We start from the raw sequence: 27,145 nt of genomic DNA, 5'->3' as shown, positions 1-27,145 counted from the left end.
GTAATGAGAAGGTTGACGCAAATACAGAACGTAGAGACCAAGTTCTGTAGATACAGCGGACAGGAGCACAGTAGGGAGTAAGAGTAGATTGTTGGTTTAACGTGCATTTATATCATTGCAAAATGCCTGATAGGTAAGGCAGATGAAGTCAGACCACGGATTGGCACATGAGACTAGGGCAGTGATTCTTAACCTGGGAGTTGTTTGGGGTTTTTCCAGGGGTCATGAAGGGGTCATGAAGGGGTCATAAATAACATATCAATTTGTTGAGCTCATGTTTAGGAACCTAACAAAGGTACATACTACACACAGTATTTTGTTTGCATATGCGCGTACGTATACGCACACAAACTGTGTGTGTTGTGAATCGTGTCTGCCAAGAAGCGCACGTATAGTGAAGCATTTCTCAAGTTTGGCTCCTCAAGCATTGTTCAAAAATCCGTGGTCAAGCCGCAACGTGTTATCTGTGCCATGCTTTTGAGCCACGAGAGCATGAAGCCCAGCACATTGAAGATCCATTTGGAGTCTTGTCACAGCGACCTGGCGGGGAAGGGCATGGACTATTTCAAACGAAAAGAAGCCGCACTCAAGGCTTTCCGCAGTGACCGCTCCCTCCGTAACTCGCTGGTCAATTTGTCCCTTCCCACCCAAACTAGCCACTCCCCTGGTACTTTCTTTTGCAACCACAGGAAGTGCTACACTTGTCGCTTTACCTCCCCCCCTTGACTCCATTCAAGGACCCAAGCAGTCTTTCCAGGTGCGGCAGAGGTTCACCTGCACCTCCTCCAACCTCATCTATTGCATCCGCTGCTCTAGGTGTCAGCTGCTCTACATCGGTGAGACCAAGCGTAGGCTTGGCGATCGCTTCGCCCAACACCTCCACTCGGTTCGCAATAACCAACCTGATCTCCCGGTGGCTCAGCACTTCAACTACATCTCCCATTCCGAATCCGGCCATTCTGTCCTGGGCCTCCTCCATGGTCAGAGTGAGGCCCACCGTAAATTGGAGGAGTAGCACCTCATATTTCCCTTGGGCAGTTTACACCCCAGCGGTATGAACATTGACCTCCAATTTCAGGTAGTCCCTGCTTTCTCCTCCCCTTCCTAGCTCTCCCTTAGCCCACTGTCTCCACCTCTTCCTTTCTTCTTCCCGCCCCCCCCACCCTCACATCAGTCTGAAGAAGGGTCTCGACCCGAAACGTCACCTATTTACTTTGCTCCATTGATGCTGCCTCATCCGCTGAGTTTCTCCAGCATTTTTGTCTACCTATGATTTTCCAGCATCTGCAGTTCCTTCTTAAACATCTTATCTCTCTTGTGTCTTGTCAAATCACTCAAATATTCTTCACAGGAAATTGGAAAACAGTTACTTAATAATCAAAAGGCAAAAGTGAGAGTGTTTCACTTGCCAAAACACGTGGTTTTCTCAAATGTTACATCTGCTCTTCCTGATGATCATAATGCTGACACACAGTTCAATATTTTGTTTTACACAAGAAAAACGTCAGATTTTCAGCGTTAACATTATGGCAGTAATGCAATGATAATGTAGCAGATCATAAGTACCTCAATGAAATTTTCTCATTCACTTCATGTGTGCAATCAAGAAACACGTGAATTTAATGTGCGCCACATTGCAATGCACAACCTTTTTGTGGGTTTAAGCCCCAGTAACAATAATTTACAGATAGAGACTGAAGCACCAACAAAAAGAGCAATGCAGCAATATGTGAGGAGGTTGAATGCCTACTTTAGGATTACCTTGAATCAGTTCATTGGAACATGTCCAAGACCACTCTATCTAGCCTGAACGAGTATACCTTAGTCATCAGGATTTTCATCAAATAAATGCGATGGCGACTACATTCTGACAGACAATTAGAGTCTATCTCTATCAGAAACCCTGGAGGAACCAGGGAGATTCATTCACTGCTGAAGTCCAGATTTGAGGCCTTCAAGGAGGATGATCCTGTCCTGTACAAGATGGCCAAGTATGATCTCCGAAAGGCTATTAGGGATGCCAAGAGAAAATTCCAAAAGAAGCAATTCAATCAACTGTGGTAATGGCCCACGTCTACACCGATCTCCCAGACGATCAAGTCCTCTCGCAATCTGCATGCAGGAAAATAAATTACAGGACAGCATCTCTCTTCATGGATCACATTGGCAATACCAACACATATGTCACAATGCTATTCATTGACTACACCTCTGATTTCAACACCAAATTAGTCCAATTAGAGTCCAATTAGAGTCCTTTATAAAGGAGGAAGTTCATGGTATAATAGGAAAACATGGCTTTGTGAAGAGGAGATCTTGCCTGACGAATCTGTTGAAATGTTTTAAAGAAGTAAACCGTAGGACAGACAAAAGAGAGTCATGTGGACGTTGTTTACCTAGATTTTCAGAAAGCCTTTGATAAGGTGCCACACGTGAGGCTGCTAAGGAACATGAGAGCCCACGGTATCAAAGGGCAGACACTAGCATGGATAGCAGGTTGGCTGGATGGCAGAAGGCAAAGAGTGGCAATAAAGAGGGCTTTTTCTGGTTGGCTGCCAGTGACTAGTGAAGTTCCGCAGGGGTCGGTGCTGGGGCCGCTACTCCGTGTTGTATATTAATGATTTGGATGAGGGGATTGAAGGGTTTGTGGCCAGGTTTGCGGATGATACGAAAATAGGTGGAGGGGCAGGTTGTGCAGAGAAAGCAGGGACTCTGCAGAAGGACTTGGACAGGGTGGGCGAGTGGCAAAGAAGTGGCAGACGGAATACAGCGTAACAAAGTGTGGAGTCATGCACTTTTGTTGCAGGACTATTTTTGGATTGGGAAAAGGACTCAGAAATTGGAGGTGCATTGGAGGGACATTGGAGTGCTGGTGCAGGATATTAAAAAGGTGAATTTGCAAGTTGAATTGGTAGTAAGGAAAGCAAATGCAGTGTTAGCATTTATTTTGAGAGTTTGAGATTGTAAAATAAGGGATGTATCTCAAGATCCACCTTTCAGCCAAGGCTGTTATCAAAACATTAGCTCAAACGTGGAACACAGTTCATTGTCCACAAGGCATCAGTGATTCCTGACCTACCATCTTCATAAGAGTCATAGCAGCATGCATCTCCAAGCACTGCAGAGTTACTACCCATGCTGTCCCAGCATTCTTAGCGCAGAGGTCTGATTACACTCAGTGGCCTCCAATGGCCAGACCACACTACTTGCAGGCCGAGATGCTTTCTTCCATCAAAAGAAGAGATTACCAGGTGGACAGAGGAAGTGTTTCAAGGATGTGCTCAAAGCCACCTTGAAAGACCGCAGCATTCCCTCTGCCAAATGGGAAACCTTGGTCTACGATAGTTCAGAGTAAAGCAGGAGCATTAGGAACCTAGAGTTCATTCCTCGATAGCACACAGAAGCTCCTACTAATAACAAGAGCCCAACAACCCCTTCCTCATTACTGTATTGAGGTATAGAAAATCCACCTCATTGCAGGAGTGAGCAGTGAGCAGGTGGAGCGGAGGGATGGGGAGGGGGGGTTGGGTGCCATTACCCATCCCAACATTCAGTCAAACATCTCCAAACATCAATTGTGGCGAGGTATGTAGGTCCTACATTTGCCTCATCAGCCAAGGTAAGTGGAAGTCACCACCCAATCCTGTCTAAGAGAGAGCTGGCACCACCAGAAAGGCAGTGTAACTATCAGGTAATGTCTGTGCACTGCATGTTGCAAGAAAGTTGCTGAAATAACAATTAGATTCACTCGCAGCGCCCTAGCCCACTAACACACCTTGCTCACACCTGCAAGAAGGTGGATTTTTTGTACTTCAATACAACTTAATGAGGATTAAGGGGAATTATGGCCAAGAAGATGGTCCCGATCCACCCACCGAACAACCGCGCTGCCACCAACTAGAACGGCGACCGAAGACCAAATCGTGCCCGACCCGCACCACAGGGCTCCTAGGGGACTGCGGTGAAGCCGGGCGGCGAGGCCTGCCTGGGTGGAAGGAGCCTCAGAGGTGACGGCGATGGGAGCCTCGGCGGCAACGTGGGACTCGGCAGGAACGGGAGCCTCAGTGGTGCTGGGTCCTCGCGGTCGATGAGTGCGAGGAAGACAATGGGGACCCGGCGTGGGGGGACCGCTGTGAGAGACGGTGGGAGAACAAAGGGAGACCCGGTGTGTGGTGGAGGGGGGGGGGGGGGTGGAGGCACTCTAGTTTAGAATCCTCTGCCCAGGGGATAAGTCTGTGGGTGTTTGTTTGTTTGTTCGTTTGCTCCGGTGAAGGGGCTGTGCACATGGCAGCCAGACAACAGTCGCTTGTCTTTTTCCTTTTATTTTCACTTTTCATTTCAAGTTTTTGTGTACATTGTGTGTTGTGACTGTCGGCAGAACAATTTCCCTTCGGGGATGAATAAAGTTTAATCGTATCTTATCGTAAAACGGGTTCTCAACAAGTAGGAAACTGATCATTTATTCACTACTACAACTGATTGAAACTAAAGGCATAATTACATTTGAACTCTAGAACTGTAAACTATCTGGGCGGTAATATCTAAACAACATTCTTCAGTAAATGAGGCTCATTTACATTTACATGAGGAATGTCAGATCGAACAATATTATCTCCATATTAACAAACAATTTGTTATTACCTTGACATTGTTCTTTGAGGGAACTTGATGTCAATGACATTTCCGTTGATCATTTAAAGAGTCTTTTGTAGTAGTCAGGGTATTAAACTAGTTTGGACTTGCGCTGCTAAGCCAGTGCCAAGCGCCACTCTCAGCCTTCGCAACAAAGTGACCTAATTTGTCCATTCAAATAGTAGAATCGCAGAGCTACCTCACAGGAGTTGGGGAATCAAGAACAAGAGGGCACAGGTTTAAGGTGAGAGAGGAAAGATTTAATAAGAACTTGAGGGGCAACTATTCCACATAAATGGAATGAGCAGCCAGAGATAGGATTGAAGCAGTGCCAATAACATTTAAAATGCACCTGGCACAAGAAAAACACTTAAAAGACATTCGGATAGGTACATGGATAGGAAAGATGTAGAGGGGTATCTGTCAAACAAATACAAATTAGGATAGTTTATTTAGGCATCTTGGCTGGCATGGACAATCTGTACCAAAGGTCCTGTCTGTAGGCCTGCGTTCAGCCCCATTGTGTCTATGCAGGTTCAATCTAATTCCACCTTTTACCAGCCGATTACAGTTCTTCAGCAACATATCCAGGCAAAGATTTCTGCCTGCAACACCCTTACATGACAGTGGATATTGCTCAGTACTTCTCTACGACCAAGTTCACAATATCAAATTACTGCAAGGTGAAATCAAACTCCAAAGCATTATTATGCCTAGTCAGGTTATGTTTGGTATTTACAGTTAAGTATTCTAAGGTATGCTGGCAACTCATTATGGCGCAAAATGCAGCAGGATGCTATAAACAGTGAGAAGTAGTACTCAATCCTGACCTAGGAGGCAACATATGACAACTCTAGGGGAAAATTACAACTCAAAAAATAAAAGCAGCTCTGATCAAGACCACAACTTCAATATAACCCACTGCACATTTAGCTTTTACAGCAAATGAATCCCACACTGACAAAACATTGTTGCACAGGTACTGCGATCAAAGACTGGTATTCAAGGTCTGAAATGCCGGTGTTGCAAAGAGTGCAATGCAGATTTAATTAACTTTGGCTGTATTCGACCAAGTACAGAAAAAATAAGCAGTGATCTCACTGAAAAAGTTAAAATGACATCGAAAGTGGTATCACCTCTGATACCATCAAGCAGGAGGTACAGAAACTTGATGTGCCAGGCCACCAGGTTCAGAAAGAGCTACTTTGCTACAACTTTCAGGTTCTTGAACCAACCAGCACTAATCCCACCTCGACAGCAGGACACTGGGATCCATCCTGTGCTCTATCATGCACATGTTCTATTTTACAATTATGTCTTGCACTAATGTCTTACTTTTTTTGCAGTGTTCTTTTACAATTTTTATGCGCAATTGATGTGCAATTTGTTTTTTGTGCGTTTGTCTCAGTCTCTGTGCCCTGTGATACTGCTGCAAGCAAGATATTTTAATTGTATCCATCCTACTTGTGCATGTGACAGTAAACTCAACTTGACTTGCTGATTCAGAATAAAGGAACATAATTTTAAAACGGTCAATCTGGACTGATGGCAGAAAAGACCTCACAAAGTATCTTAGAGATATGGAATGTTTTCCCAATAAAGCCACAGAAGGCCAGGGTGAGGTCAAATGCAACTTTTAAAAAGGTTAAACAAATGAATATATGCTGTGGATGGGTGTTGACACCACTGCTCTAAGGCAGGAAGGTTCGGGAGAAAAATGGAACACAGGGGAGAGAAAAGACTTTGCCTTCCATCACAGTGAGGAGGAGATTCGCTGTGTTGGGTGTTTGTGTGAATTGAATTGTTTGTGTGTCTTGTAGAAATTGTTCTGTTTGTATGGCTGTAGAAACAGAGTTTCGTTTGAGCCTCATTTGAGGTTCAAATGACAATGAATAAATATTGTATTTTGGATTGGAGTTCAGGTACAGAACAGTCACGGTCCTATCACATGGCTGGCTTAAGGGATGGAAGCCTCTATCCTAGAGTTGTGAAATGGTTTCATGACATTTTTCCACTTCGGCACAAAGACGACAGTGCCCTTTACATCTCTTGTGACAGGCTGCACTTTCTACACTTTACCTTTATTTAGCATTGCACTGAATTGTCAAACCAGAGTTTGGTTCAGGAATGGAACCTGATGACCCATAGTCAAGAGTTTCTATTCCGCTGCAACTAACTGATTACAATGACTTTGAACAGAGCCGTGCGTGTATGGAAACCACCCAGAGTAGAACATATTGTCAAATATCTTGTGGCGGGAAGACTGTTAACATATTTGACACATAAATTATAAATATGCAAGTTGTGGGAGCAGGCTACCTTAGCTGGCAATGTGGATTGATGGAAAATCTTGGTGGAATCATACATTGTTTGACATTAAAAAGGCATTGGGTGAAGCAAGGCTGCTTGCTCTCCAAATTGTTGATGTGACCTGTAACTATCAAACTGAAGCCTTTAACTGTAACAATGTGTTAATGTTTACAGTGAAGCAATGCATGACAGGTGTTACAGAAAAATTTATTAAATGAATTTTATTTTACGATAAGATTGTCAAATAAGGGACATTGGCATGAGACATCATATAGTGAACTGCATTTCCTTAGTTATATCATTTAAATTGTACTATATTCTATAAATGCTAAAGACAATAAATCAAATAGTACAAACAGTCCCAGGTGCAGAAAAGACAAAGAACAAAATCCAGTTGCTTAGACTAACTTCTCACCTAGTTTCACTTATCTCCATGTCTTCATCTTTCTCTCTGTCATCTTCCAAGCTGTTTAAAAAATAAAAGGCAATAAAGCAGCTTTGTTACATCACATTCCCCTTTCTTGTTAATAACCAGACAAACCACATAGATATAGCACTGTTGTCCAGTCCTGCCGTTGAACTGCTTTATAGAGGAGGTCTTCTCGCTTCACTGCAGCCCAGTAAAGAGACAAGACCCGAGAGAGGGTTTCTCCACTGCCGCTCTAATTTGCTAAGTTCACACAGTGAATGGTATCAGCATTAGGACTGACAACAACACAGTAACACTGACTAGGATACCATAAGCCATGGTTATGATATAGAATGGTTAATCTAGAGAATGACAGATTGAAATCCCACCAAGGCAATTAACCATGAAACGATCAGACCACTGTAAAAATCCAAATGGTTCATAAATATCTTTTAGAGAATAAAATGTAGTGTCCTTATCCAACCTGGCCCAATGTGACTTCCCTCCCTCACACAACACAGCCCTGACCCAGGCTGGGAGCCCATTAATTGACACCATTAATAAACATCAGCATTGCCGATGCCAATATGAGAATGTAGAAACTAATACAAAGATGTAACTCATGATTCCTGCTGACAGCACCGAAACAGCTAAATCACAGAACACAGTGTGAACAGTGTATGTGGTGAACAGGGAGGATGTTAAGAATTTTGTGAATGGGCATTTAATGCTTACAGGGAAGGAGCCATCCCTTTGCCTTTAATATATGTAGTGGTGCAAGTGAAACTTCTTAACAAGTGATTGCATATCAATAAATCTAAATTATTATGATAAGGCCAAATATACAAAAAATAGAAAATAGGATAATTAAACTGGGTTTGGGAAAGTACCAGCTTCTAAGTTGCGTTTACTGTGCTGAGACAAACAACTCATGAATCCATGTTGTTAGCAAAACAAGGAAACTGCGGCTGTTGGAGCGGTAGATGTTCATTTGCTGAATAAAACATTTCTTTACTTTCTAAGCTAGGAATTGTGCAAGTTAGAAAATTAATAAATTAGTAATTTGGACGTTAAAATTGATTAAAAAATCTAAAAATAAGCCGCATTAATATGGTAATAAGTTAAATGCACAAAAGTGGATGGAACAGATAGAGCTCTTAAAGATAGTGGAGTCAGGGGATATGGGGAGAAGGCAGGAACGGGGTACTGATTGTGGATGATCAGTAGGCCGAATGACCTACTCCTGCACCTATTGTCTAATCAGTGCAGGGTGAGTGCAGTATCTGCAGCAGGCTAGCGTGCTGAGTGTAACATGATCCCATGTGCCATAAACATCTGCAACATGAGTTAGAGATGGCAGGCACTGCAATCAGCTGAAAGGGAGGAGAGTTACCTCAATATTTTGTCCAAAGAGATGGTAATACCCCATTTATTAGCTAGTAGTTTAAATTTAGTTTGGTCATGAGAGTAGAATGTGACTGCAGGCTGCAAAGACTCGTGAGACTGCTACTGGAGTGGTGAAAGAGCTTTTGTCTTTGCCTTTCTCTGGAAAGTACAAGGCATCTGTTATCTGCAGGGATGACATTAAAAACTGTAGAGGATGGTGAAACTGGCCATGCCATCATTGTACAAAACTACACTCAACGGGAAAACAATGTGGATTGCTATGATGTTAATATGACTAAAGGGATGGATAGCACACTCTGTGGCCGTGATTGAGATCTAAAAAGGTGGATGACCAGTGGTGGTTAAAGGATAACTCTTTGGAGCAGGGAGATTAGGATGGCCTGAGCCACACAGGAACCAATTAATTAGGCTTGCACTGTCTATCGTAGGAATAAAAGTGGGGCAGGGGGAGAGATGGTCATGTGAGATGGAAAATCTGCAAGAAAGGCTTGAGTCCCTGACGGAAGACTTTATATGTGACAAACATTCCAAGCCGCTGAGGAGTGTTCCATCTGCCCGGCAAGAGGGCCTGAAGCATCAGGCTGCTGTAGTGGCGAGTGCGGAGGCCACAATAGGCCCGACTATGGGTGAACAGGGGACAGGACTGGACTTTGCTGCCTTCCCCCAGTGGGAACCATTGTGGGGGGATCTTTTTATGTTTATTGGTAAATTCTTTAATGTTGTGTCTTATCTTTATTTGTGTGCTGCAATAGCAAGTCAAATTTCACTACACCAATTGGTGTATGTGATAATAAATGTCCTTTGTACCTTTGTACCTTGGTACATTGTACTTTTCCTTCTCCAATGACACTCTATTTGAAACTGTCCTTATGCAGCAGCTGATGGTGCACATACATGGAATGGTTTGTTCCCGTAGTTTTAATGTCCTACCTTGCTTGCATGAGTGGAGATAAGACATAAGGTGGGGAAAAGTTGAATTCTCCATCCAATTCCAGCCATTCACAAGAACCACTGCTTGCCAGAGATACATTGCTACTCTGCACATGTAAAATAAAAATATTGATACTTTAACAAAGAGTATAAATCAATTCCTTATTTACAAACTTAACCACCTTCTGTTCACATGTTTCCAAACAAATCTGAATGGGCAATAAAAGCCTGAGAAAAGAGCACTGTTGAAATGCATGCTCTAAATTTCAGGGTAGATGCAAATTCCAGGGAGGCAAGATAACCAAAAAAACATTGTAAATTAGTTCGAGTTCAGAGATCAAATTCCACTATTGATTTCACCAGCTTTCAATATTTGCCCAATATCACAATATACAAAAGCACTATTAAATTAGATCATAGATAAGTTGTAATCTCACTGCTGTACTAACTGCTGTGCATCACTGCTATACTAACTACTAACTTAGACATATTAACACAAATCTATTAAAGCAAGGTTTTACACGTGTCTAAATTCACAGATCCTCAGGCATTGATACACATCCTCTGACTCAGTGGGTCAGGCAGCATCTGGGGAGGGAATTGACGGGGACATTATAGGGTGGGTTCTTTTTTCAGGCTGCGGCCTGACATACAAAGTTCCTCCAGCACTTTGTGTTTTGCTCAAGATTCCAGCATTTGCAGTCTCCTGTGTCTACATCCCAGCACGGTGTCGCAGCAGTAGAGTTACTGCCTTACTGCGCCAGAGATCCGGGTTCGATCCTGACGACGGGTGCTGTCTGTATGGAGTTTGTACGTTCTCCCTGGGATCGGTTTTCTTCATGTGCCCCGGTTTACGCCCACATTCCAAAAACGTGAAGGTTTGAAGGTTAATTGGCTTCCGTAAACTGTTCGCAATGTTCAGGATAGAACGTGTATGGGTGATTGTTGGGCGACGTGGACTCCTCTATAATATGAGATCATATTTGAATCTCCTAAAATATAGAGATTTTGTGTCTCTATACTAAATTAAACTAAAAATCCCCCATGCAGCAAAATGTGAACAACATCCTACCTTGGGCAGCCCAGTGAGAAACACCATTAACACCAACCCATCTCAAACACCAGACAATTTATTTTGTTTACTTGACCAGCCACGTAAATACTGTGGTTACAAGATCAGGTCAATATTCTATGATAAGTGGTTCACTTTTTGAATCACATCTACATTGACAAAGCCTGAGTCAGGAGTGTTTGACTGGATGGGTGCAGTTCCATCAACATGGAAAATCGCTTTATGAGGACAATTGTATCAATGGGGTAAGAGGATTACAGGTTAAAGAGTTTCAGACTCGCAATGACAAAATTATATATACCCCCCCCCCCAAGGATTTTCAAAAATATGGGTCCCTTCAATAGCAAGAATTTAATTATTACGGGAAGCTAAAAATACTTAAGGCTGTATTTGACAGCGTTTAATAGAATATGTTTCGTAGAATAAGTGTCAACAGAAGCAACTGCTTGTCAATTTCCATGCCGCCTGGGGTGAAACTATCTGGGGTGAAACTGTGTTCTGAAGAGACAAAGGGGTCTGATTACTGAGGGGAGGTTACATGGTAACAAGTTTTTCCCCTATATTGTTTAAACCTGTCTGAAGAAGGGTCTCAACCCGAAACATCCGTGTGCGGACGTGGCGTCGAAGGACAAGAAGCCGAAGCAAAGAAGTGGAAGCCAAATAACCAAATGGAAACGAAGCCGAAACGCCAAATAACCGAAAGCGTACGAAGCCGAAATGCCAGCTAACCGAAAGGGTGGGAGGCCTAAATGCAAAAGTCAAATAACGAACGTGGCGTTGCCGGGGGGCAGGACTTGTCAGCCTCTGCACCACCCGGCGCAGCCGACACACAGCGTGTTACAGTACAGGGGGAGACGAGGCGGAGGGCGGCCGTGGCTGTAGGAGAGTGGGGGCTGTCCCGAGGGATGCGCTCCTTCGGCCGCTTACCACTTGGTGCTCGGGTTCAGAGTGCTCAGTCACCTATGGCTTGTGTAGGAAAATGACCCCCACCCTCCCGTCTCCACCGGCCAGTGATGTGATGGACGCGGGGGTCTGGACCAATCGCTGACAAGTCCTCTAGAGATGCTGCCTGATCCGCTGAGTAACTCCAGCATTTTGTGTCTATCTTCTGTTTCAATCCAAGGCAGCTTTTTATCTGCTTATCAATTTGCAAAGTGACTTTTAAGTGGTTCCCTAGTTTGTCATCAAAACTGCATCATAACCAATTAGTTTCATATAATGCAAATGTTGATCCTAATTCATCACTTGTATTATATCTATTTCATGCAGACACATGTTATAGCATAGATAACTTAAATACAATGACATTGATCTGTCTTACACCAAAACGTAAGGAATTGTTAGGATGGCTGCACTCTAAATTGTAAAGCACATTTATTAATCAGTTTATTAGAAACTCACAGCTCTCCTTTGTTTCAACTTTGCAGCTTCAGTTGGATGATTAAACCTGAACTTGTGCACTTTTCCCAGTCCAATAACAGCACCTGAAAAATAAATGTAACCAGGGTGAGAAAGCACAAAGGAAGAAGATTCTAATTCTAGACCTATGCACAACTTGCCATCAATGGGCCGAAATACATTGAGAAGAACAAGAGATGAATGTACTGACAAATATTCTGAGAGGAGTTAACTGGGTGGACGTTGAGATTTCCTCTAGTGCGAGTGTACAGGAGAGCTGTGAGTTTCTATTAAGCTTCAATTAATAAATGTGGGGCATAGTTTTAGAATAAGGGTTGCCCATTTTGGTTGGAGATGAGAAGGAATTTCTTCTCTCAGAGCGCCATAATTTGGAATTCTCCACCTGAAAGAGCTGTGGAACCAGTGTAATTCAAGGTAGAGACTCACAGATATTTAAACCGCTACACTTAAGCAATGCAGCAAAAGGAGAAAAGTGGCGTTGGGGCCTAAACTGTATTTGCTAAGATCTTATTGACCAGTGGGGAGGGCTTGAAGGGCTGGCTGAGCCCCTTCTGCTCCCACTTCTTAAGTTCTTAAGCAAGAGAGACAAAATATTGAAGGTGTGACTGAGCAGTCTGGAAGACCAAGGTTGCAAAACCGTGAAATATCTTGGCGAGAAAATACTTAGAGCCCAAAACAAAGGCCAGGTAGAACCATGAAAGACGGATATCAGGAATCAGAAACAGTACAGAATAAGTTCAACAGAAAGTGCAAGCTTTAAGGAAGGTTATGCTTAATAAAAAGGTGTCTTGTTCCCAGAAAGCAGTGCTTACATTGAAGCATTGCCGTATTTCCATAGCTGATGTGGGCTCAAGTCAGTGGCATGATCTGAATTCCTTACCATGAGCAGTCTGCGATCAGAATAACTCAAAAAGGGAAAGAAGCAAACAGCAAATATTTCAGATTTATTTTTGGGCAATATCTGCCGATATTATTCATCGGGCAACATCTGTCAACATTCTTCACAGTGTAAATTGGGCAGATTAACACTACAAGCAGCAACTCCATTACCTTGTGACAAACGGCATGAATGGATAACATCCATTTCATTTACAATGCAATGTGATCCTCCAATTGGTGCAAGTGTCACTATGCCATTATCATTGTGAACGGTACAATGTTCCTTCTCCACCCACGGACCCTGCAGAACTGAAATAAAGACAGCAATTATTTGTGCAGAAAGTGTGCTCTCACTATGTTCTTTCAGCATGAAACTGGTTCTTCAATCCAACTTGTGACCAAGTTGCCTAACACCCCGCCAGTCCCACGAACCCACGCAGGGCCCATTTACCTCCACTTTTTTCCTATCCATGCACATGTCCAAGTGGCTTTTAAATATCATAATTGAACCTGCCTCAACCACTACCTTTAGCAGCTGTTCCATATCGCAGCACCGTCTGTGTGAACATTTCCTCTTAAAGTCTTTCCCCTCTCACGTTAAGACTATGCCTCAAGTTTTAGACAGCCTACACTAGGGAGAAGACTGCGGGTATTCACTTAACTATGCCCTTCATAATTTCATAAACCTCTCAGCCCCTCAAGAAATATCAGCCTAACGGGCCTCTCCTTAAATCTCTCACTCTCCAGACCTGATAACTACCTCGTACATCTTTTTGGCAGCCTTTCCAGTTGAATAACATCCCTGCATAGTTCATAGGTCTATCTTTGCAGTGTATCGACTGACACATGCAAACCTGAGCATTTGTTAAGACAAAATCCCATCCTCGCACCAAGGACACCCTCTATTGTGTTAAATGGCACCATCAATGTACTAAATAGGAGAAACTCAAAAACACCTGGTAACTCAATGTTTCAAAAGTGTCAAAGGTCTTTTATTGTCATAGGTACCAATTAACGCACAGTGATATGTGAATTACCCTACAGCCATACGAACAAAAGCAACAAGACAGACAACTACATAAAAGTTAACATAAACATCCACCACAGCGGATTCCCCACATTCCTCACTGTGATGGAAGGCAAAAAAGTTCAATCTTCTTCCTCTTTATTCTCCCGCGGTCGGGGCAGTCAAACCATCCGTCGGGGGTGATCGAAACTCCCACGTCGGGGTGATCGAAACTCCCATATCGGGGCGATCGAAACTCACGCGTCGGGGCAGTTGAAACTCCCACGGCTTGGAGTTCCTGATGTCGGTCTCTGACCAGAGACCGCGGGCTCCATGATGCTAAGTCCGCAAGCCCACGGTTGGAGCTCCGAGGGTGACCACTGGCAAAGGGATCACGAGCTCCACGATGGTAAGACTGCAGGCAATCACGGTGGAGCTCTCAAAATCGGTCTCCAGCAAAGACCGCCAACTCCTTGATGTTAGGCCGCAATGCAGATGGAGATACGATACGGAAACAAATTGCATCTTCCTCAAGGCAAAAGATTAGAAAAAGCTAAAGAACACCAAAAACATACATTAGACACATACAATTAAACACAAAGAAGGAAACTGTTGGCGAGGCAGCCATTGCTGGCGCCACCCGGTGGTTGGGAAACGTTTGAGTTTACTTTATTTTCACATGTACCAAGGTATGGTGAAAAGCGTTTGTTGCATGCTAACCAGTCAGTGGAAAGACAATACATGATTGATTACAATTGAGCCATTCACAGTATACAGATTCATGATAAGGGAAAAATGTTGAGATAAAGCCAGTATGGTCCGATCAAAGAGGGTCACCAATGAGGTGGATAGCAGTTCAGCACTGCTCCCTAGTTGTCATAGGAAGGTTCAGTTGCCTGATAATAGCTGGGGGAAAAACAATCTCTGAATCTGGAGGTGTGCGTTTTCACACATCTGTACCTTTTGCCCGATGGGAGAGGGGAGAAGAGGATGCGACCCATCCTTTTTATTATGCTGCTGGCCTTCCCGAGGCAGCGTGAAATATAAATTGTCAATAAAAGGGAGGAGGTTTGTTGGTGTGATGGTCTCCACAATTTTCTGCAATTTCTTGCAGTCTTGGATGGAGCTGTTCCCAAACCATGCTGTGATGCATCGCTATAAAATGCTTTCTACGGCACATCTGTAGAAGTTGATGAGGCTGTTGGGGACGTGCCAAACTTCCTTAGCCTTGTGGGGAAGTAGAGGTGTTGATGTGCTTTCTTGGCCATTGCTTCAACGTGGGTGGTCCAGGAGAGGTTGTTGGTGATATTTACGAGTTTGGTGATGTGCTTGGATGGTATAATGTTGTTAAAGGCAGAGCTGTAGTCTATGAGTAGAAGTCCCACGTCGATGTCTCTCTTATCTCTCTTATCCAGGTGTTCCAGAAATGAGTGATGGGCCAAGGAGATGGCATTGTCGTGGACCTGTTGTGGCGGTAGGCGAACTGCAGTGGGTCAAGGCTGCTTAGTAGACATATCTAGCCTCTCAGAGCATTTCATGATGGTGGACGTCAAGGCCATTGGACTGTAATAGTTTAGGCACAAGATCTTGCTTTTCCTCAGCACCGGGAAGCAGGTGGGTACCTCAGAACGGAGTAGGGAGAGATTAAAGATGTCCATGAATACTCCCGCTAGCTGGTCCGCGCGGCTACCAAGGACACGGCCAGGAACTCTGGCTGGGCCAGTTGCTTTCCGTGGGTTCACCCTCAGGAAGGCCGATCTGACCTCTGCAACAGTGACTTTGGGAAGAGGCACACTTGAGTCTGAAGGGACAGGTGTCGCCACCCTGTTGGCCTTCTGCTCGAAGCGAGCATAGAAAGCACTCAGTCAATCAGGTAGGGCTGCACCATCGTATTTAGACCGTGCCACATTCTGCCTGTGTCTGAGTGATTATACTGGGACTCAAGTTTGTCCCGGTATTATCGCTTGGCATCGTTGATGGCTTTGCGGAGATCATAATGGGCCTTCTTGTACCGCTAGGAATCGTTTGTCTTGTAGGCAGCAGACCTGGCCTTCACCTGTGAATGTACCTCACGCTTCACCAGTTTCTGGTTGGAGAACACTCGGATTGACTTCGACGGCACACAGCTTTCCACACACTTGCTGGTGAAGTCTGTCACGGCAGTAGCATACACATTCAGGTTAGCTGCGGAATCCCTGAACATGCACCAGCCCACTGACTCAAAGCAGTCGCATAGGATGTCATCTGTGTTCGCTGACCAGCGTTTAACAACTCTCTGTACCAGATCCTCCTGCTTCAATTTTTGTTTGTAGGTAGGGAGCAGAAGACAGACAGTACAAGGCAGGTGCATGCCTTTTCCAAAGCTGTCAACATGTTCAAGGAAAATAACTGATTGAATGACAAACAATATGTATATGCAATTAGCTGATAATAAAGAAATTTATGTTGAAATTCAGTTGATTCCATCTACACTTCACATTGTCTCAGGAAAGCTGCCAACATAATCAAAGACTTGTCTCACCCTGATCATTCTGTCATGCTTCCATCAGGTAGAAGGTACTGAAGCAACACCAGACTCAGGAACAGCTTCTTCCTCTCAGTTATCAGTCTTCTGAACGGTCTTTCAATAAGCTACGGTGCTGTCTGATTCACCTCTACACCATTGTGGGCTATATTTTGCACTGTGTATCTTCCCCTTTTCTCTATCTATTGTTCTTGAGTTTGACCTGATTGTATTTATATGTGAAATATCTGATCTGGTTGGATAGTATGCAAAACAAAGCTATTCACTGCACCTCGGTACACGTGACAATAATAAACCTAAACCTAAAACCTAATTTGCTTTCAATTTACTGTTATCTATTACCTTACATTATAGGTAATAGATATAAAAGTAATAGATTTGCTTACAGGCACCGACTTAACAGCACAAGTCCAGTGGTGGGGAATGTACAGAGCTGGCGTGGAGGCAGATATTCAAAGACTCAGTAACAGACAAACTAATACGGAACATTTCGTAACCGACTTCATAAACAAATGCACTGACAAATGTGTTCCCACCAAAACCATCCAAATGTACCGTAACCAGAAGCCTTGGATGAACGAGGAGATTCACAATCTACTGAGGACTGGATATCAGGCATTCAAGTCTGGCGATACAAGGTCATACAGAAAGTCCTGGCACAATCTCAATAAGGCCATCAAGAAGGGTAAATGGGATTAATAGAGAGTACCACCTCATGGTTAGCACGGGCAATGGGCGGTATGACTGCGAAGTGGATACAGGTACCAACTAAAAGTAAATTATTTCCATTCCAAGACGTTTGTTTGCACTTACCAATGTCTTGCTCAGCTTCAGCATCGATCCTCCCAATCTTTGTTATTCCTTCCTAAAATCATGAAGACATGGAAATCAATTGCTTAAACCTATTAAATGCACCTCCTACATTTACCCCCAGAATATATAGACAAAATCTTTCTTTAAGATTAGTTAACTTTGGCATATGTAAATAAACATCACAGAAAAAAATACCTTTGTCAGTGATATTTAGGTTGAAAATTGAAGTCTAAAAACACACACAAACACACACACACTAAAAATCATGTAAAGTTGCTATAGATCTCAAACTAGAGACACATACCTGCTTTCTAAAAATGTTAAAGATGAACTTCACAGTTAACACATTTAGTGCTGCAGAACCACCAAGTCAATGATTCAATGGTTTAAATACAACAGCTGGGAAAAACCAGCACTATTATCTGCCGGTAGCTTTCTAAACATGTGGGATGTGACAATTACAATAGACAATAGGAGCAGGAGTAGGCCATTCGGCCCTTCGAGCCAGCACCGCCATTCACTGTGATCATGGCTGATCATCCACAATCAGTACCACGTTCCTGCCGTCTCACCATACAATGTGAAAGATCCAGAGACGGGTCTCTGATTTTTGCTTTGACAAACAACCTTGAACACTGAAAGCTTTAGTGTTTAAGCACCATCACAATAGTTGGTGGAAGCAGATTAAACAATTATCTAGAGGAGATTTTAATATATAATTAAAAAGCAAGGGAACTGCAGAAGAATAGGAAAAAAATAATATTCCAAATGTTGGTAAATGTGCCTGAGATTGTAAGGGTATCTTTTTTTTAATTATTTCATTTAGGATCATCAATGCTGAAGTAGTAAATTGAAATAAAAGAAAACAATATGACAAGCTTAAAATTATATTGCTGAAATACATTATACTAATCACCTGTGCTAACTTCAGACATTACAAAATTGGGCAAGGAAAATCAAATGGAAAATCAAAAAAAGTGAAGATACTTGAATCTGGATTAAAAGAGAAAATGATGGGAATGCTCAGCAATTCAGGCAGCTCTGTTCAGAAAGCAATAGAGGTAACGTTTCAGATCAATGAACCTTCTTCAGCCTTGGAAAATGTAATAAATTAAAAATAAAGGTGCAAGGAAGGTGGGAAGAAGGTGTGAAGTGGAGTGAACAGAGGTAATAGTCATGGTAGGGTGGAGGCCAAGGGTGTTCAAGGTTCCACCATTGTTGTGGGTACATCTGAGAGGGATATGAATGTGTTTAAGAAGGAACTGCAGATGCTGGAAAATCGAAGGTACACAAAAATGCTGGAAAAACTCAGCGGGTGCAGCAGCATCTATGGAGCGAAGGAAATAGGCAACATTTCGGGCCGAAACCCTTCTTCAGACTGACATATCCCACAGGGATATGAATGTTGCTTGACACAGCTGATATATTTGGAAGCGAATAAATAATTGAAGGAAGTGAGTGATGGCAGTGGTGAGAGAGAAAAATCAAAATAAATAATCCCTGGAGTGAGAAGTGTATGATATGGCAGTTGTTGGATTAATCTGAATTAAACGAGAATACTCATATATAGAGTATGAAGAGAGAAAATTGCTTTAATGTTACAGGTGGATTACACTGTATGTGAACTAGCCAGTTATGACAAACAGGAAATATTGGTTTTCTCAGCATGAAATTACCTGAATATTAGGTGGCATTACTCCAGTGTATTTTGTTTGGAACAATGGGAAGGGCAATGACGAGAGGTCATGGGGTGGGGGGGGGATGGAGAATTATGGGGATGGACAGGTTGAAGCTTATGGGCTATTCCTGTGAACTGAATAGAGATGCTGTCCAAAGTGCATTTGATTTCTCCACTGTAGAGGAGACCCTGAGTATCCCCAGCAATTTTAATTTTATTTCAGATTATAAACATGTATTTTTAACACCTCTGGCAATATAATACCTGCTCTTCTATTTTGTTCCTTCCCACCATCCAGGGCCCCAAAGAATCCTGAATGCAAACCTTTTCAGACAACCAACATTTCCAGTTCAGACACACGGTCAATATACAATAGGTGCAGGAGTAGGCCATTCGGCCCGTCGAGCCAACACCGCCATTCAAGGTGATCATGGCTGATCATCCCCAATCAGTACCCCGTTCCTGCCTTCTCCCCATATCCCCTGACTCTGCTATTTTTAAGAGACCTATCTAGCTCTCTCTTGAAAGCATCCAGAGAACCGGCCTCCACCGCCCTCTGAGGCAGAGAATTCCACAGACTCACCACTCTCTGTGAGAAAAAGTGTTTCCTCGTCTCCGTTCTAAATGGCTTATTCCTTATTCTTAAACTGTGGCCCCTGGTTCTGGACTCCCCCAACATCGGGAACATGGTTCCTGCCTCTAGCGTGTCCAAGCCCTTAACAATCTTATATGTTTCAATGAGATCCCCTCTCATCTTTCTAAACTCCAGAGTGTACAAGTCCAGCTGCTCCATTCTCTCAACATATGACAGTCCCGCCATCCTAGGAATTTTTATCAATTGTCGATAATATTAACTCTCTTTCCACAGATTCTGTGGCCCTACTGAGCATTTCCACCATTCTAGTCCAGATCGCCAGCACCTGCTGTGCTCTGTAACTTGCAGTTCCAATATGTTATTTACAGCGTCGACCAGCACTCACCTATTAGTTATACTCCTTCAAACTGATCACAACAAAACAAGTGTATCACTTGGCAACCTGGCTCTCCACCATCCCAGACATTCCTTCTGCCTCCTCCATTCCACTCCGCAACTTAAAACATGCTCCTTTTTGCACTTCTCCAGTTGTAAAGGCAAGTTACTTTAAATATGGTGAATAATCATATTTTCCTTATAATTTCTATAACATCTGCCCTCTCTCCGACAGCATCCCCATCACAGCCTTGTTCATTGACTTGAAACATGATCTATTTTCTCTCTACCGACGTTGCCCAACCCACCGAGTGTTTCCAGTATTATCTATTTCTATCAAATAGAAATTGATATATACATTTAATGTCAAATGTATTACTTTTACAAATCCATTATTTTTACAGACTTCTAATGACGCTGAAAACAACCCATGAATATTTATCACAGCAAACAGTTTAATTTAACAAGCATAATACATGATAGGACAACTGATCATCCTTACTTACAGCTCAGCAGATCCAATAGAATAGAAAGTCAAAAAAAAGCAAGAGAGAAAGAAAGATAATTCAAAGAAGAAAATACATGGTGAATAATAAATATGATCATAAATTTATTGATTTATACTTTATAACTTCTGACCACGTCCCCATTGCGGCTTGCTCCCATCCCACGCACCAGGTTCGTTGCTCTTCTGAGCCGCAACATTTTATTTCCGTGTAAATTTCAATTCAAAGCTCATCACAAGAACTCCTATTCTAACATCATTCCCACAAACCTATATCTAGCCCAATCTCACTTCTTAAAATAAAAATAAATTAGAATGGGACGGTCTAATTTTTAGATCTATCTATAATGGGCTGAAATCTCAAAGAATTTCCCCAAAACATGCTTATTTGAGGCATTAACATAGAAGAATTCAGGAATGTTGATGTATTTTCATTTCAATATAAACTGCATTTCACCACCAAGACAGTAGTCCTCATCGTTGTCAGGATTATTAAAGGAAAAGTATATTAAAATCTGCTTAAATATTAATCCTGGCTAGCATTGTAATGGGCCGACTGCAGTGGAACAACATCAATCGAATGATGAGTTCATTATTAAAATGCAAAAATATTGACAGTTTACATTATGAGGTACATCTAAGGGTCAGAAATAAACACACAGTAAAGAGTTAACCTGCATGTCCCACAGAGACACAAAAAGCAACAGATTCTGGAATCTGGAGCAAAAAAAACAGTAGCTGGAAGAAGTCAGTGGGTTATGTAGAATCTATGGAGGGAAATGGATAGTCAATGTTTTGAGTTGGGACCTTTCATCTGGGTTGAAAGCGTCGAGGGGAGAGAGCCAGTACAGAGGGGGGGGGGGGGGGGGGGAGTGGTGGGACAAGATTTACCAAGTGATCAGTGGAATCTAGATTAGGTGGGGTTGATTGGTGGAGGAGGGAAAGGCATTGATAGCGACAGAAACAGATGATCGGAGGAGGCAACAAAGGGTTGCAGATGAAAGAATCTGATAGACAAGGGAATGCATGGAACCCAATAAGGGAGATAGAGAGGACAGATGAGAAGTGGGAGGAATGTCTGAACAATGAAAAGATGGATTGGCAGGGATGGGAAAGAAAGAGGGTGATGGGGAAAATAGAGGAAGGTTGTGTTGAAAATAGGGGAAGGGTGTGTGGAAAATAGGGTGTGAGTGAGATCACCTTAGTAGATTAGGAGAGAAAAGTGGACAGAAGGGGTGCGTGTTACATGATCGGAGAATTCAGTGTTAATGCCCTGGTGTTGGAGACCATCTCGGAGGAATATGAGATGCGGTTCCCTAAAATGTGTTTGACATCACCCTGGCAGTAGAGAAGGCTGAGGATAGACAGATCAGGTGTGGAAATGGGATTACGATAACAGAGGCACAGTTGCTCAGCAAAGCGGTCACCCAGAGTGCACCTGATCTCACCGATGCAGGCGAGGCCACATCGAGGAACACCAAATACAACACACAAGGTCGGTGGAGGTGCATGCAAACCTGTGGATATTCAGGAGCCACATGCAAACTTGTTTTTTTGCTGCATGTCCCAATGTGTGTTTTACACAAGCCTAAGCTTGAGAGGTCTAAATGAGTAAAGGAAATTGTCATCCCGAGACTAAACACATTTTGAAAATGTAAGTGAAACAAATTTAATCAATCCAAAATGCTTACCCTGAGATAATAAAGAGAAACACCTGTACTTAATATATCCTCATCCACTGCTATTAAATGAGGTAACTGCGAGGCAACAATTACTCCTGTTTTCCCTCTGTTAATGTCCACGTAATATTCCTCCATGATTGCTTTTGTGTCTTTCCATCTGTCTGTCCAATCTTTGGTAAGCTGGTCCACCTAAGAGAAATGACAGCAATATCTCGTGTCAGATTTTAGTGTGACAAATAGAAACGTAGAAACATAGAAAATAGGTGCAGGAGTAGGCCATTCGGCCCTTCGAGCCTGCACCGCCATTCAATATGATCATGGCTGATCATCCAACTCAGTATCCTGTACCTGCCTTTTCTCCATACCCCCTGATCCCTTTAGCCACAAGGGCCACATCTAACTCCCTCTTAAATATAGCCAATGAACTGGCCTCAACTACCTTCTGTGGCTGAGAATTCCACAGATTCACCACTCTCTGTGTGAAAAATGTTTTTCTCGTTTCGGTCCTAAAAGATTTCCCCCTTATCCTTAAACTGTGACCCCTTGTTTTGGACTTCCCCAACATCGGGAACAATCTTCCTGCATCTAGCCTGTCCAACCCCTTAAGAATTTTGTACGTTTCTATAAGATCCTCCCTCAATCTTCTAAATTCTAGCGAGTACAAGCCGAGTCTATCCAGTCTTTCTTCATATGAAAGTCCTGACATCCCAGGAATCAGTCTGGTGAACCTTCTCTGTACTCCTTCTAAGGCATAAATCAAGGCGATAAACATTTGTGAGGTATGAGCTAATATATCTGAGGAGGATGAGCAAGCTGAACAGTTTAGCATTTTCTGTTTTTGTTATGGTAAACATTCTCGTGCAACAGCTGGAGATGTTAAACCTGCATCTTCGCTTCCCACTATCTAACCATCCAAAGCAGAGGAAGCAGTAATTAATTTGTACGTCTGATTCAAGGCTCAAAACGTGGTTTCCTATACACTGCAGAAACTGAATACAGATTGGGTGACCACTCCATCCTTGCCCAGTCCACAAGTGCAACCCTGAGCTTCCAGAATGTCGTTTTAACTCATTGTCCCTCTCTGAACCTGACCTTCCTTCAACTTTGACGTGTAACCCATTACAGACATTTCCTCTGCATTCTTTGTTCTCTCACTGTTGTCAACATAAAATCCAACTGTTCCATTGCTTTCCACTGTTCTAGTTTTTGTTTTTTCTGTACTTTCTTTGCAGCAGCAACATGGTGATGCTATAATACAGGTTATTTTTGTTCTTTGCACCACCAGTTGTACTTGTGTCTGATTTGATTGTATCGTACATTGTATGTTTTGACTGGATAGCATGCAAAGCTTTTCCTGTATCTTGGTACATGCGACAATAATAACCCAACATCAAAGATTTGACCTAAAAGATTAATTTTGCTTCCAGTCCCATTGCTACTACCCGATCTGCTGAAAACTTCCAGCATTCCTGGTTTTCATGGTGAACCATGGAAGGCTGTCAAAGGAGACAACGGGATATAGATGACTTACAAATATGGGCGGAGAAATGGCAAATGTGGTTTAATCCAAGCAAGGGCAAAGTGTTGCACTTTGGTAAATCAAATGTAAGAGGAAGGTATACAGTTAATGGCAAGGCCCATAACAGCATTGATGTACATTGGGATCTTGGACTCCAGCTCCACAGCTTCTTGAAAGTGGGAACACAAGAGGATAAAATGCTAAAGAAGGCGTATGGTACGTTGCCTTCACAGATCGGGCCATTGCGTATAGAAGTCAGGAAGTCATGCTACACCTTTATCGGACTTTGGTTAGGCCGCATATGGAGTTTTGTGTACAGTTCCAGTCATCCCACTGCAGGAAGGATGTGTAGGCTTTGGAGAAGGTGCAGAAGAATTTACCAAAATGCGGCCTGAATTAGAAGGTATTAGCTACAAGGAATAAATTGAACACTTGGATTATTTTCTATGGAACTCTGGAAGTTGAGGGCAGATCTGATGGAACTATATAAAACTATGATTGTCATAGATAATTAGAACCTTTCTGCTGGTTCTAGAGGGCACAGGTTAAAAGGTCAGGAGGAGTTTAAAGGAGATGCGGCAAGGTTAGTTTCTTTCCACAGACAGAGGGGTGTGCCGAGAATGCACTGGCAGGGGTGTGGTGAAAGCATATAGGGGGCTTTTAGATAGGCACATGGGTATGCAAGGAATGGATGGGCATAGATCATGTGCAGGCGGGACAGGTTAGTTTAACTTTGCATTATGTTCAGCAGAGTTTGTAGACTAAGGAGCCTGTTCCTATGCTGTATTGTTCTATGTTCTATAACGTGTAAATAAATAACCAACCTTCAGTTCATTTTGAAGTAGCAGATCTGTCAGGTTTCCATCTTTCTCATCATTTTCATCACTTAAAGGACTCAAGTTTCTCTGCAAAAAACGTCAATGAGGCCAAACATAAGCAATTAATTTTCCTTTGGTGCAAAAATGAAGGCTGAATACATGTTCGATGAAGATTATAGTGGTTGGACGCTGATACAACAGCTACTGAGAACCCTCACAGCTATCACAAATGATTCTTGAAGTCTTCAGATTGGACTCAGCTCAGCAGTAATCCATGCTCCCTTCCCCTTTGGCAGCCCAGCTCCTAGACCTACTCCATCACATGCACTCAATCTAGGCTGTTAGTTCACGGTGTGTTGGATTGATGGAGGTGCCATCTGAGAGTGCCAGTCGGCATGAATACTGGCAAGCCACTGCTCTAAGGAGGGCAAAGTATTTCCCCAAGCCCGTAGTTATCCTACACTATCGCAATGCCAGTAGTAAACTCCTGATGAGAGCCATCCACGAGAGGGCCCGGCGGTGGGCGGTCGAGAACGAGGAATGAGTGCTGGCGGTTGGTGGAGAACAGGCTGTATGTGTGCCGCCGTCGGTTGGGGACGCGATGCCGAGAACAAAGAGGGTCCTGGCATGGGGGGGAAGGAAGGCGGTGGGCTGCCGAGAGCGAAAAGGGACCATCATGACTATAATGAATATTTTCGTGACTTTGGCAGCATCCTCTACAAGGCGACTCTTTGCATACTTTGTGTATTGTATGCAAAACAAAGAATTTCACTGTAGATGGAACAATAAAGTAGCATCAAAATATTATCATATATAATATAACCATATAACAATTACAGCACGGAAACAGGCCATCTCGACCCTTCTAGTCCGTGCCGAACACATAATCTCCCCTAGTCCCATATACCTGCGCTCAGACCATAACCCTCCATTCCTTTCCCATCCATATAACTATCCAATTTATTTTTAAATGATAAAAACTAACCTGCCTCCACCACCTTCACTGGAAGCTCATTCCACACAGCTACCACTCTCTGAGTAAAGAAGTTCCCCCTCATGTTACCCCTAAACTTCAGTCCCTTAATTCTCAAGTCATGTCCCCTTGTTTGAAACTTCCCTACTCTCAGTGGGAAAAGCTTTTCCACGTCAACTCTGTCTATCCCTCTCATCATTTTAAAAACCTCTATCAAGTCCCCCCTTAACCTTCTGCGCTCCAAAGAATAAAGCCCTAACTTGTTCAACCTTTCTCTGTAACTTAGTTGCTGAAACCCAGGCAACATTCTAGTAAATCTCCTCTGTACTCTCTCTATTTTGTTGACATCCTTCCTATAATTAGGCGACCAAAATTGTACACCATACTCCAGAATTGGCCTCACCAATGCCTTGTACAATTTTAACATTACATCCCAACTTCTATACTCAATGCTCTGATTTATAAAGGCCAGCACACCAAAAGCTTTCTTTACCACCCTATCTACATGAGATTCCACTTTCAGGGAACTGTGCACAGTTATTCCCAGATCCCTCTGTTCACCTACATTCTTCAATTCCCTACCATTTACCATGTACGTCCTATTTTGATTTGTCCTGCCAAGATGTAGCACCTCACACTTATCAGCATTAAACTCCATCTGCCATCTTTCAGCCCACTCTTCCAACTGGCATAAATCTCTCTGTAGACTTTGAAACTCTACTTCATTACCCGCAACCCCACCTATCTTAGTATCATCTGCATACTTACTAATCCAATTTACCACACCATCGTCCAGATCATTGATGTACATGACAAACAACAGTGTACCCAACACAGATCCCTGTGGCACCCCACTTGTCACTGGCCTCCAACCTGACAAACAACCATCCACCATTACTCTCTGGCATCTCCCATTCAGCCACTGTTGAATCCATCTTGCTACTCCACCATTAATACCCAACCATTGAACCTTCTTAACCAACCTTCCATGAGGAACCTTGTCAAAGGCCTTACTGAAGTCCATATACACAACATCCACTGCTTTACCCTCATCAATTTCCCGAGTAACATCTTCAAAAAATTCAAGAAGATTAGTTAAACATGACCTTCCAGGCACAAATCCATGTTGACTGTTCCTAATCAGACCCTGTTTATCCAGATGCTTATATATATTATCTCTAAGTATTCTTTCCATTAATTTGCCCACCACTGACGTCAAACAAACAGGTCTATAATTGCTAGGTTTACTCTTAGACCCCTTTTTAAACAATGGAACAACATGCGCAGTACGCCAATCCTCCGGCACTATTCCCGTTTCTAATGACATTTGAAATATTTCTGCCATAGCCCCTGCTATTTCTACACTAACTTCCCTCAATGTCCTAGGGAATATCCTGTCCGGACCTGGAGACTTATCCACTTTTATATTTCTCAAAAGTGTCAGTACTTCCTCTTCTTTGATCCTCATAGTTTCCATAGCTACTCTACTTGTTTCCCTTACCTCACATAATTCAATATCCTTCTCCTTGTTGAATACCGAAGAAAAGAAACTGTTCAATATCTCCCCCATCTCTTTTGGCTCTGCAGATAGTTGGCCAC

The 27,145-nt window shown here is 42.9% G+C and overlaps 1 protein-coding gene across 2 annotated transcripts in view; it reads right to left on the bottom strand.

Moving 5' to 3' along the window:
• Positions 1 to 27,145, bottom strand: part of stard9 (StAR related lipid transfer domain containing 9) — a 182,831-nt gene that overhangs the window by 40,302 nt on the left and 115,384 nt on the right. For both annotated transcript variants that reach the window (XM_033026744.1, XM_033026745.1), the window contains exons 15-21: positions 24,580 to 24,660; positions 22,246 to 22,425; positions 17,402 to 17,453; positions 13,230 to 13,367; positions 12,162 to 12,244; positions 9,689 to 9,795; positions 7,358 to 7,408 (exon numbers count right to left, since the gene is read on the bottom strand). In XM_033026744.1, coding sequence (XP_032882635.1) covers positions 7,358 to 7,408; positions 9,689 to 9,795; positions 12,162 to 12,244; positions 13,230 to 13,367; positions 17,402 to 17,453; positions 22,246 to 22,425; positions 24,580 to 24,660 — 692 coding nt within the window. The remainder of the gene's footprint in view (positions 1 to 7,357; positions 7,409 to 9,688; positions 9,796 to 12,161; positions 12,245 to 13,229; positions 13,368 to 17,401; positions 17,454 to 22,245; positions 22,426 to 24,579; positions 24,661 to 27,145) is intronic.

The sequence above is a fragment of the Amblyraja radiata genome, chromosome 9 (assembly GCF_010909765.2).
Source record: "Amblyraja radiata isolate CabotCenter1 chromosome 9, sAmbRad1.1.pri, whole genome shotgun sequence".
Taxonomy (NCBI): Eukaryota; Metazoa; Chordata; class Chondrichthyes; order Rajiformes; family Rajidae; genus Amblyraja; species Amblyraja radiata.
This window is presented reverse-complemented; position numbering and strand designations above follow the sequence as displayed.